At 40.6% G+C, this 13,593-nt stretch overlaps 1 protein-coding gene across 1 annotated transcript in view; it reads right to left on the bottom strand.

Moving 5' to 3' along the window:
• Positions 1 to 13,593, bottom strand: part of LOC311051285 (uncharacterized protein) — a gene marked incomplete at its 3' end in the record, with an annotated part of 117,202 nt that overhangs the window by 87,721 nt on the left and 15,888 nt on the right. The window contains exon 4 of the mRNA XM_084065818.1: positions 10,509 to 10,601. Within this exon, the coding sequence (XP_083921944.1) occupies positions 10,509 to 10,601 (93 nt within the window). The remainder of the gene's footprint in view (positions 1 to 10,508; positions 10,602 to 13,593) is intronic.

The raw sequence follows: 13,593 nt of genomic DNA, 5'->3' as shown, positions 1-13,593 counted from the left end.
CTTTCAACTCAAAAGCCCTTCAATTTTCTCCCATCAATGAATAATCATGTTCATTGTGTTGTTTGTATACGATGCAGCTGATTTTCCTTTTACTATCTCATCGTCTCTGTCGGGTGGAAACCTCATACGTCCAGAACTGTTACTTTTGCAGGATTCAAATTCAAATGTAGCAAGTAGCAGATCTACAAGCTCAAAACTTGTCGCTTCGCACCGCGTTTCATGCTTGTAGATCTGCTACTGTTGATGCTTTTGTGTGACGCTGTAGTTATGATCAAGTATGACGTTGATTACGAACCAACACAAAAAAAACATGCACATTATTAACACATTGGGTGCCAAACACGGTCTGAACCGTGTTTGCACAAAGTAGCTCTACAGTGCCGAACACGGTCTGAACCGTGTTTTCAGTCGCTTTTGTTTTTTTTCATTTTTTTCCACACGGGAGGTGCTGGAGCAGCTCTGGAATCACCCACGGTGATTTTGAGAAGGAAGGGCCTTGTAGATCACCGTGCCAAAAAACATGGCCCCCCATCCGCTTCCGTTCTATCTCCTTCTCTAAAACCCCTATAACTCCGAAACTTTTTACGTTGGGGAAAACGACTCATTTTGTATGCGTGATCGTTGCGCCATTGTGACCCGCGTGAAAGATGTTATCGTTCCAGGCGTTAGCCAGGACCATCGTGCAAAATGCACGCATGCTTTGTTTCACATGGAATGCACGTCGTGGAGTCTACAGCTTAAACAGCGCCGCGCAGCTCAACGGTGAGATTGCTGGGACCGAACGTAATCTGAAATTATAGCACCGAATGTGTGAAGCTGCAGCGTTATTAAGCCGTTCAATCCGGGAACGCATCTGTGTCATTTTAAGATTTATTTGGCTATTGAAAAATAGCAGATCTACAAGCTCACCAGTTTGTGGATCTGCTGTTTATTTTTATTTGTTTTGCTATAATCTTTGAATATACATTTTAACTCAAATCTTTGCTTCTGGGGGTCCCTGGAAATATTTTTAGATGGTGGACAAATATACATATCCTTTTGAGGGTCCTTGATATGAAAATAGTTTGAGAAACACTGATATTATAGCAACATAAATTAAAAAAATATATATTTTTTAAACTTAGGATTTAGAACACATTTGTAGAATCCCCAGAAGCAAAGATTTGAGTTAAAAATGTTTGCTTAAAAAAAAATATATATATATTAAAAAATTTGAATTTTTTTTCACAGCAACAAAAGAAAGTACAAGCTCATAGCGCGGCACTCTGTGCCGCGCTATGAGCTTCTATATCTGCTATTTTTGAATAGCCAAATAATATGACAGAGATGCGTTTGGATTGAATGGGTTAAAGATGATTCTACTGCTATCCTCACTGATTAAAATAGTGTGCAGTGTTAAAATGAGAAGAATGACTGTATGGTAGAGTTTGAACACAAGGACAGGAAGAGAAAGTCCTCAAACTGTTACAGTCTGCTGCTTTAGAAAGGTTTTTGACACATTTTGAAAACTTTTTGAAAGAAACAATGTTGTGAAATGGGACAGTCTGCATAATGAGTACATTTACTTTTGGTACTTTGAGTGTAATTTTGATCCCAATACTTTTTACTGAGGTGACATTTTGAATACCGGACTTTTACTTGTTAAAGAGAATTTCTACAATGTGGTATAGATACTTTTACTCAAGTTTTCAAGAGAGAGATAGTTTTCAAGAAAGAGAGAGAGTTTTCAAGAGAGAGTGAGAGAGAGTTTAGAAGAGAGAGAGAGAGAGAGTTTTCAAGTGTGTGTGTATGTGCGGGTGTGTGCATGTGTGCATATGTGTATGCGTGTATGCGTGCGTGCGTGCTTCTGTGTGTGTGTGTGTGTGTGTGTGTGTGTGTGTGTGTGTGTGTGTGTGTGTGTGTGTGTGTGTGTGTGATAAATGGCATGTTTTGGCACAGAGTGGGCACCCACCCCCACTAGCCACTGACAGCTCTGCTGATGCAATCTGCAGCGGACCACTCAGCCTGGACACATTACATCAAAACGTGTCCAAAACCCTTCCTTTTTTATTATGACTTTTATTTTTTTGTTGGTGAAAATAGCCGATCTACAAGCTCACAACACGTCACATTGCGACGCGTTGTGAGCTTGTAGATCGGCTGTTTTCACTACTTTTGTGTTACAGTCTTGTATGACAACGTAGGGCATTAATTTAGAAAATATAAAAAAAAAAAAAAAAAAAAAAGTTTGAAATATGGAGATACAAGGTTTCTGCTCCTTTTATTGTGTCATCACTTTCACTTGTTTAATCTGTATCCTGACTGAGTTTTCTATCCTGATTGGATAAAATTGGTATCCCGGCCTGAAAATGCTTTTTCTGTTTACTAAAGAGCTGGAGAGACATGGAGACTCCTGTTACTGAACAAACACTCTATAGCAATGAGTACAATCAGAATATAGAGCTATTTAACACTTACTTCTAAAATCACTTACCCTACCTTTAACACATTTTGTGTTTCTCTTTACTAACAGTCTTATTAAAGATTATTCAACTGCAGTCCTCACTGATTAAATATATAAATCTCTGCTGTCCGGCAGGAACCAGCTAACTCCAAAAAAAAAAAAAAAAAAAGTGTTGAGTTAGGAGGTTTTGTTCATCATTGATAAGAACAGCTGAATGGACCTCCAAGCTCACAATGAGGTTGGAGGTCAAAAGGGGGTGGAGCCTGGAGTCAGCAAAACCAGCCAACTCCACCCCCCTTTGCTGAAGTTACGTAGCTGGTGTAGAAGAAAGTTGGAGGATCCAATGGAGCTGGTTTTCAGTGTGCGCTCCCTCCCTTGTATTTGCCTAAATATAACATGTTAAAATGAGAAGGATACCAAGTTTGCAGTTTGACCGAAGACTGAAGGAAGAGAAGTCCTCACACGGTTACTTTCTGCTACTTTCGAATGGTTTTGTGACACATTTTGAAAACTTTTGAAAAGGGAAAATGGGACAGTTTACTTGTAGTGTGCTCACAGGTAAAATCTTTTTTTTGGAAATGTACCATATAGCAGTAGGCCAGTAAAGCATAGGCTAAAAGGATTTAAAAAAAGTCCTGGGGACTTGTTTCCATTGTGGTCCTATGATCTTCCAGACGGGGGAATTGTCATCACACAATACACACAATAACATCACAATGACATCATAGGAACCATGTCTTTTAAAACCAATCATTAATTAAACAAATTTGTCAGAAGTAACACTGCCTGCATAATTTAGGGACAAAATGTCATTTGCAGATTTTTTAAATCCAGCTGACTTTAACAACTTCCTCTGAGAATTATTTGTCAATTCAACATATTACGGAGATCTACAGTAATTAGCTTCCTTGATTGGTCAACCCGACCTTAACGGCTTTGTGGATTGGCCAAGCTTTATGTGCCATTTGTGCCACTGAAAGAACATAAGTGATAGCGTGCACATTAGGACCGCATTGAGTTAGAGGGCCAGTCTCCCTAGAACCGACATTGTGTACGAAATGTTCTGCTGGAGTGTACATCACAGTGTGAAAGGAAGACCAAAGGTACACTATGATGCAACAGCTGTTGCAGTGGGGAACAAGGTGTACACCTTTCTATATGGCCGATGCAACAATATGGATCAGATTTGTGTGCACGTCTTCAACACTGTGTCTTTACGCTGGATGCAGTTGCCCCCAGTGACAACTGGACGAAGTGAACGCGAATATGAGCGTCCCTTCACGTGGACCACACATCTGTGTTTATAGAAGATATCATCTACGTCTGGGGTGGGTATACGTACCGTATTGGGCTGTATGCGTTCAATGTCGACACCCACAGATGGTTCAAGCCGAAGACGTCTGGGATGTCTATTCAGGAGGCGTGGGGGACTAACTCAGCCTGTGTCTTGGGGAAGGCCATGTATGTCTATGGAGGGTTGCTCAAGCATCTATATGACATTGATAAGTTGGACACCACCACGATGGTCTGGGCTTTAATTAACACCAGAGGCACTCGGCCACCCGTTTCACAATATGACTCTACCACCATCATTGGGACGGTGTTCACTCTCCATTCCGACATCTCACCACTCCGACTAGTGGCTTCCGCGTGCGGTTAGGGTTAGGGTTAGGTATAGGGTTCGTCAACGTCGGAAAGGCGACATGTCGGAAAGGAGAAATGCACCCCATTGGGACAAAGATGTTTGTATTTGGGGGCCGACGGTCCCATGACCTCCCAAGGGACTCGGATTACTACAATACAATCAGAATGTTTGACACAGAGATTGACTGCTGGCTGAGCACGCCTTCTGCACAGCTTCTTCCAGAACGACGCGGTGGTCATTCAGCCTTTGCCTACAATGGAGAGATGTTACATATCTGGTGGTGAAGGCCACCGGGGCCAGTCCTTAAGATGTGCTGTTGCATGGTGGGAGATTGCATCGTCTTCTTTGGATTTGTGGCAGGTGATGACCTCTACATCTTGGACTTAAGTCCTAGTCTGAAGAGCTTATGCAAGCGAGCGGTTGTTCAGTACGGTCTGGAGACGTCGGAGCTACCACACGACATCAGGTGGGAGCTGGCAGTCATGACTACCAACAGCAACAACAAAAAAGACCACTATGTCGATCAGTTGATGTGACAACCAGCCCCAGAAAAGGGCATGGGGTCTGGGTTGCCAGATCTGCTTATTATAATTTCCCCGCAAGATTTTATTTGAAAATAGCCGATCTACATGTAGATGGAGATCTGCTACCAGTGACATCATCGTTAAGCAGTTTTTTTTCCCTCAATCTGAATTTAATGTTTAAGCGGTCACAATGGCTTTCATTCTAGCATGATAACTTTCCAGTAATAGAAACCTACAGTTTCTATTGGATTCCCCATCAATGATGTCACTGGTAGGTGGGTTTCTGAACTTTCCACAACCCTCCCCTGAGACACAGAGTGAGTAGACAAAAATTATACCATGTTATTAGTATTTTGCTACTTTTTTTTTAGGTCAACTTAATGTTTGCATAATGTGTGGACGACTATGCAAAAAATAATAATATTTTCTTTCATTGTTGCGATTAGGCGTATAGGCACCAGCCTCCATAAACTATTCCAAACACGTCACAGATAACTTACATATAAGTATGAAGGCTGGTGGCGAATTTCTATCGGAACTTTGACAAGTAAAGAAAAAGAAGGATTGTTAGGAACCATGGTAGAGCGATGAGCCCAGAAAGCAGTGAAGGAAGAAGTACTCCAATTTTGGACTTTAAAGGATGAGTACCTGGTAAATGTACCTTGCAAAAGTGATAACACATAATCTAACATATACATATATAGCAACGCACATAGTTTGATCATAATTATCATGAAAAGACATTTGAAGTGTTTAACTCAAATCAGCCAGGGCAGGCACACATCTTTGGAAAAGTATGCAAATGCAGTGATTGTGTGATGTGTGTAGACAGGAGGATGTGGCAAGCTGCCTGCTCTGCTGCGAACTAGTTAGCATACGATGCTGTCAGGTGGAAATCTGTGTCCAAAACCATTGCTTTTTATTATTGTTTTAAAAACATGTTTGGTAACTAGGAAGATGTGCTCCTCGGAGCACAGGTCCCCACCAGAGAAGGTAGTAGAAGTCAATCTTAGCCAATCAGGGTGAAATATGAAAAATTGGACAGGTCCGTCTTGATGACGGACCGGCCTGTTGTAGCGCCACCATCAGGACGATTTGAAAAATATAGGATGGCATGTCTTCCTTGGCCCAGTGGGAATACATATACGTGAAAAGTTTCAGGGCAACAGGACGCTGCTTTCAAGATTTTAGGCATTTTGCTCAAAACTCCTGTAAACTTCGGAAGCCAATCTTACTTAGCCAATCAGGAGGTGTATGAAAAATCGGAGAGAACTGTCTTGAACACATGACTATAAAGATAATGTGTACGGATTTGCGTGATGTTTGGACAATAATATTTAAAAAAATCACACCCTGTGTGAAGGTAGCGGCGCCTTTGAATACATTATGTCATCGATATGTGTTTATAATGTGTTTATAGCCATGTGTCATGTGAAGCTTGACCAATCACTTTGTTGACGGGTCTGACCAATCAGAGCGTCGACGACAGATAAAGTTAAATTGAGGATCTAACTTTAAATAACTTACCTAGAAGGAGACTTTAGCCAAATAAAAATATATACAAAAAAAAACATGAGGAAATAAAAAATAAACCTTGACATCATAGTGATGTCATGAATAGTCCCCTTGCCTGACAAATCACAACCTTGACGGGCCTGACCAATCAGAACCTTGACGGGCCTGACCAATCAGAACCTTAACGGACTCTTGGATTCTCGATCGTCTCTATCAAACCATTCTGTCATAACGGATGACTGGGTCCCGAACTCAGACTTTCTATACATTCACCCTTCATCTGTTCTTGTATCTTTCTCTTTCTATTCGTCATATTAACTTTAAATAACTTACCTAGACGGAGACTTTAGCCAAATGAATAATAAGATGAAGTCATTGTCATCGTTTATATAGACATCGAATTCTATATTCATGACATCATAGTGATGTCATGAATAGTGACCAATCACAACTTTGGCGCACCTGACCAATCAGAACGTTGACGCACCTGACCAATCAGAACGTTGGCGCACCTGACCAATCAGAACGTTGACGCAAAAGCCAGGCATAGAGGGCTAATATCCGCTCTATACCTAAAGGTATAGAGCGGCTAGCGCCGCTAAAAATAATCACACCCAGTGTGAAGTGGGCGGTGTGGTCATCACAGTGGTCATCACAGACCCATGACTCAAACATAAATGTGTTTTTTTTAAGTGTATAGTCCTATTTATAGGACTATGCATATGTGTCATGTGTCTCGCTAGCCAATCACAGTGCTGGATAGAGTCAGCCAATAGAGTCAGCCAATCACAGTGCAGCTAGAGGTCATCACAGTGATGGAAGCTCACTTAAAGAAAAGTATAGATTTGCATTGAATGTGTAGGGGTTAGGGGTGTACAATGGGTGGCCAATCCCAGTGCAGGGTTAGGGGGGTACAATGGGTGGCCAATCACAGTGCAGCAAATGTCAATGTCCCAACCTCACATATAGGGGCGGCTACACCGCCCGAAAATGCGGACACACACGGACACATGGACGTACAGACATGGGCGAAATCATAGTCTCGGCCACGCCTTCGGCCTGGCGGAGACAAAACAATTGAAAATAGCTGATCTACAAGCTCACAACGTGTCGCATCGCATCATACTTGAGTAAATGTACTTTGTACCTTTACAACACTGCCAAAAAGGGAAAAAAGTGCATAAATTGAGAAAAGAATTTCTCAATTTATGCAAAACTTCCCCAGACAGAGAGAAAAGCGGAGATGCGATCCATCTGACCTCAACTCTGTGTCATTTGAACATTCAAATGAGAAAGTGATGAGCACTTAGACAATGTGAACAAGGTTACGTTTGATATTTCAGCCAATCTCTCAAGACAGATTAAAATGTTTTCATTTTAATGGAATGGGTTTCCAGATGGAAAGAATTAGTGCTTATTTCAGGGACTCCAAGACAGACAGAGACAGGTTTAATTCTCCAATATGAGGAGGATACGTTCTGTGGGGAGTTTATTAACCCTTTTCAGACCGGGAACGCATCTGTGTCATTTTAAGACTTATTTGGCTATTCAAAAATAGCAGATCTACCGAGTGCCGCGCTATGAGCTTGTAGATCTGCTATTTCATGCTAACACAGATGTGTTCCCGGTCTTAACACATTCCCTGCCAGAGGTCTTTTTTTTTTTTTTTACTTCCCCCACTGCCAATGTTAAAAAAAAAAACACACAGGAGCCGAGATACAGGATTTTAAAGTAATAAGTTAACCAAGGAGTGAATGGAGCTAGAAATCTTTGGATGGCTGCATCTATAGTTCTGTGTGGATAAATTGAAAATTGAAAAAAAAAAAAATCACGGTTTTACTCGTGACTGGCAGATAACGGGGTATTTTTTCAATAACGGTTATACTCGTGATTGGCAGGTAATGTGTTAATGGGTTAACCATCTAAATCCTTCAGTTCTCAAAGATTAGATATGCTGTAACGTTCTTATCTTCCTCTTCACCACACATCGTCAATCTCATTAGGGGTTAGATAATCCAACTGATCTATTTAATCGATTATAACACATAGTACTTTTGGTACTTTTGTGTGACACTCTTGCACTACGAAATAGGACATGAATTCATGAACAAAAGAAGAAGAAAAAAAAACATTAAAATATGGAGATACAACGCTTCTGCTCAACCAACCCTATCGCCAGAGGAAAACGTAGTCATTGAGAAACGTTTTGGTTCATGGTTAGGTTTAGGGGTTATGTTTAGGGTTAGTTAGGGGTTAGTCAATAATTTGACTCCAGCGGAGTCTCTGGTAGGAGACTCAAATGGAGAGTGTTTGAGTCTCCGCTGGTTATCAAATTATTGACTTAGGAATGCGACAAAAACAAAAAAAATCTCCATGAATTCAAGGCTACATGGGGTCAGAATCAGAAGCAGGTCTATTGTCACATCATAGTCACTATAGGCCGTTTTGGCGGTGAGAGTGTGATGGTTAATCACTTAGTCACATTAGCAGTGTGCGATGAGAGCTTTGAAGAGTCAATGCAAAAGGCCTTGACCTCATAACTAAATGAAGGGAGGAATATGGAGGATTTGGGCCAGAAGGACAGATTCATATAAAAACATGAGTAAAGTATTAGAGAAATGCACTGGAGATCTAGCCAACTGCACTTAAAGATGCTAATCAACATTCTAATGGAGTCTGCGTTTATGTCAGCTCTCCTTTAAGTAATCACTTAAACCATGTACACTTTGATGAGGGGGTCACCGCAGGTTGAAATTATTAAACCACAATGTATGTAGAATGTTACTCTTTTTATTCTTGCGTAATGGGGATATGTGATCTTGTTGTCCTGAAACTGACACCATCATATTTCATGGAATGGAATGCATTTCCTCTCGTCTAAGCTATTTCAGGTTTAGCATACTGAAACTGACATTATCTCTGTCTCCATCTCTCTGTCATAGACGTAAGCCCCCCATTCAGTATCTTTGCATTTTTTTGCCAGTTTAATCTTTCCCAATGCCAAGCTATAGTGTGGGACTATAGACCATTTTTGACAAATAAGTGCATTTAGAGTGCACCATTCTAAATGTTAAGCTCCTCTTGAAACGGTATTTGGCTATAAGGTGACATACCGTTATCATTGCTGACACGACCTCTTTGAATCGACCATGAGATAAGGAAATAAATGGGCGTATAAGGAAATAAGGATGGGCGTATTGATACTGAACGTATTTATACATGCAATACTGTAATTTCCTTTTGAGTATCGGTCCCCACATTAAAATGTTGATGCTAAAAATGTTATATTTCTTCTTACGGAGCTGAGTGTGTATCTAATGCTGTCAAGTGAAAAAAAAACATGAACGCATGGAACGAAACAATGATACTCTCTCTCTGTTCCTCGTACACGCATTGGCCACAGGCACACACACACACACACACACACACACACACACACACACACACACACACACACACACGCATGCACACACACGCACGCACATACACACTAAATCACACAACGAGGTTGGAGAGCAGAGTGCGCTGGGTATTTCAATACATTTTTTTTTATGTCTACAGTTATAAATTGTTTTACTGTGAAAAAAAAATATGGCCCCTTTTTTGTGAAAAAAAAACATTTTTTGTTGTATTACTGGTATGTGAAAAAAGTGGTATCGCTCATTCCTTCCGTGAAAGTTCAGTGGTATTTCACTTTAAAACACGTCATTTTAACATCTACTCTGGCTTTTATGTTTCACCCTAAGTTGCTCCATTCAATATTTAGATAATTGATATTCATTTCATCAGGCACACTCCCTTGCTATACAAACCCATTGTAACTTCAAACTTTTGACCAGGTTAGATTCATTGAAAACACACGTCCTTAGTTCTGGTGACTGACGTTGTCCTTCTAATATGTTTTTTTTTATTTGAATTTCATGTATTTATTTATTTATCCATTTATCCCAAAAAATATTTAAAAAAAGAAAAATACATGAAAAGAGTAATTGAAAAAACACCGTCCCCCTCACGCATTAGAACGACAATATCAGTGACCAGAACCAAGGACGGGTGTTTTCAATGAATGAAACATGGTTCAAAGTTTGAAGTTGGATTTCAATAGGAATATTGAGCAACTTAAAAACTGTACGGGGTGCTCACAAAAGCCCAAGTAGACGTGAAAATTAAGTGTTTTAACCCATTCAATTCGGGTTCTTCTGCACTCTGATTGGTTAGGAAAATACAAGGTTCCCTCCCAATCCTATAGGCCACAGTTCCTGCAACGTTACCACAGGCTTTTTTTCTTTTGAAACAAAAAAAAGGCATGGGTTCCCGAGGCTATAGAGAACCACACAATTTTTTTGGGAGTAAGTTTGCGAGTAATAACGTATGTACTCACCACTGGAGCAGTCCACTCCACCCCAGCCTGGTTCACACTGGCAGGTATCTGGAGACACACACCGTCCATGAGCACACTCCTCTGTACACAACGCTAAAGAGAAGAGACACACACAACATGAGCACACACTCCTCTGTACACAACGCTAAAGAGAAGAGACACACACAACATGACCATCAGTGGTGGAAAATAACTAAGTACATGTACTTAAGTACAAGTAAGACGCGCGAACGCGGGAAGCGAACGCACCTTGAAAATAACAATAAGAAGAATAGAAAGGAATGAGCAATTGTAGAGAAGTGGGTGGTACAATTAAATTAGTGTTCAGACTGGCGTAGCCACTGAGGTGAGCAGAGAGCTGAGGAGAGGTTTCAGCACCATGGATAGAGCCACTGAGCTGAGGAGAGGTTTCAGCACCATGGATAGAGCCACTGAGCTGAGGAGAGGTTTCAGCACCATGGATAGAGCCACTGAGCTGAGGAGAGGTTTCAGCACCATGGATAGAGCCACTGAGCTGAGGAGAGGTTTCAGCACCATGGATAGAGCCACTGAGCTGAGGAGAGGTTTCAGCACCATGGATAGAGCCACTGAGCTGATGAGAGGTTTCAGCACCATGGATAGAGCCACTGAGCTGATGAGAGGTTTCAGCACCATGGATAGAGCCACTGAGCTGATGAGAGGTTTCAGCACCATGGATAGAGCCACTGAGCTGATGAGAGGTTTCAGCACCATGGATAGAGCCACTGAGCTGAGGAGAGGTTTCAGCACCATGGATAGAGCCACTGAGCTGATGAGAGGTTTCAGCACCATGGATAGAGCCACTGAGCTGATGAGAGGTTTCAGCACCATGGATAGAGCCACTGAGCTGAGGAGAGGTTTCAGCACCATGGATAGAGCCACTGAGCTGATGAGAGGTTTCAGCACATTACATTACATTACATTACAGTCATTTAGCAGACGCTTTTATCCAAAGCGACTTACAATAAGTGTATTCAACATAGGTAGGGAACGAAAACTACTAATCACCAGAAGTTTTAAGTACATTTCCTGCAAAAACAAGCAACCAAGAGTATACCTAGCGCTAAGGTAAAAGTGCAATATATCAGCTACCTACTTTCTTAAACAGATGAGACAAAAATGGCTAAATCAAATGAGCACGAGCTAAAACAAATAAGTGTATCGACTAAACAAGATCCGATAAAACAATACAAAAATAAAACAAGAGTTCGTACAACTAGTTAACAATAAGTAGGCCAGCACCATGGATAGAGCCACTGAGCTGAGGAGAGGTTTCATATCTACAAGTTCATATCTACAAGTTCACAACGCGTCGCGATGCGACGCGTTGTGAGCTTGTAGATCTGCTATTTTCAAACATTGTAGTACTTTTACTTTTGGTAATTTAAGTACATTTTGATACCAATACTTTTGTACTTTTACTCAAGTAAATTGATAATTCCGGACTTTTACTTGTAAGAAAAGTATCAATACATTGCAGTATTGATACTTTTACTTAAGTAAAACATTTGAATACTTTTTCCACCACTGCACAATGCTAAAGAGAACATGACTATACAACTCTGTACACAATGCTAAATTCAACAGGCCCTTATCAATCTGAAACTCTCATTAAATCCCGGGGGAAAGAAACACATGGTCTTCTCAAGAAAACACAATGCTACTCCAACTATCAATAACATAACCACTATAGAGGGGACACCTATTGAAAGAGTCTCCAGCAACAAATACCTGGGCATATGGATAGATGACAAACTACCCTTCAAAACTCTCATCTCAGAACTCATCACAAAATTCAAACCAAGATTAGCATTTTAGAAACAAAGCTTGCTTTGACTCCGACAGTAAAAAACAGTTGATTCAAGCCACAATCTTATCAGTTTTAGATTATGGCGATATTATTTACATGCATTCTGCTCCCTCATCACTAAAGCCACTTGATGCAGTCTACCACTCAGCCCTCCGGTTTATTACTGGAGATGGGTTTCTTACCCATCACTGTAGGCTTTATGAAAAGGTCGGTTGGCCATAAGACGAGAACAGCACTGCACTATTCTATCTAAATCTACAAAGCTTTACCCAAGAAAATACCCAACTATTTTAACAACCTATTAGAACCCAAAGTTGGCCATCACCACACCCGTTCTCAGGATAACTTTATTTTAGAAATTCCCTCTGCTAGTTCTGAACTGGGTAAGACAGCCTTTTGTTATTTTGCGCCTCACATGTGGAACTCTCTACAATCAGTTCTAAAATTGGAGAACTTGATCTCACTTGATCACTTTAAAATACTAGAGTTCTAACTGTACTTGTACATTCTGAAATGTTTATTTTCCTGTAATGTATTTATGTTTAAATTGTATGCTTTGTACACTGTAATCAGGGCGTCATTGGAAAAGAGAGCTGGCTCTCAATTGTCCTTCCTGAATAAATAAAGGTGACAGAAAGAAAGAAAGAAAGAGAAGAGACGCACACAGCATGAGCACAAAACTGAGTACATGTACTAACTTTACAACACTGCCAAAAAGGGAAAAAGAGGGAGAATTTCTCAACGTATGCAAAACTTCCCCAGACAGAGAGAAAAGCGGAGACGCGATCAATCTGACCTCAACTCTGTGTCATTTGAAAATTTAAATGAGAAAGTGATGAGCACTTAGACAATGTGAAGAAGGTTACGTTTGATATTTCAGCCAATCTCTCAAGAATGGAATGGGTATCCATAAAGACAAAACAATATTAAAAACAGCAATAATTAAAACCAAGGAGTGCAAAATGCAGGAATACACACAACCACACACAATAAGTGACAGTTGGTAGCCGACACATGAGAGACTAACAACTTACTGAGAACATACTGTAATAGTAATAGTTAAACGCAACCCTCTACACTTTGAAAGGAGGGTTGCGGTTGCAGTGGTCTTTATGCAATGGATAATTGACGGCGCACCGGTCGTTGTTGAGAAATAACCCCAGACAGGATTATTCAATTTAATAGGGGTTTAATGATACACTTATTACTTATAACAAAACAAAGTATTTCCTTGCGGTAATGAAAGTATTCCATAAA

Source organism: Gymnoscopelus microlampas (assembly GCF_963454915.1).
Source record: "Gymnoscopelus microlampas genome assembly, chromosome: 1".
Lineage (NCBI taxonomy): Eukaryota > Metazoa > Chordata > Actinopteri > Myctophiformes > Myctophidae > Gymnoscopelus > Gymnoscopelus microlampas.
This window is presented reverse-complemented; position numbering and strand designations above follow the sequence as displayed.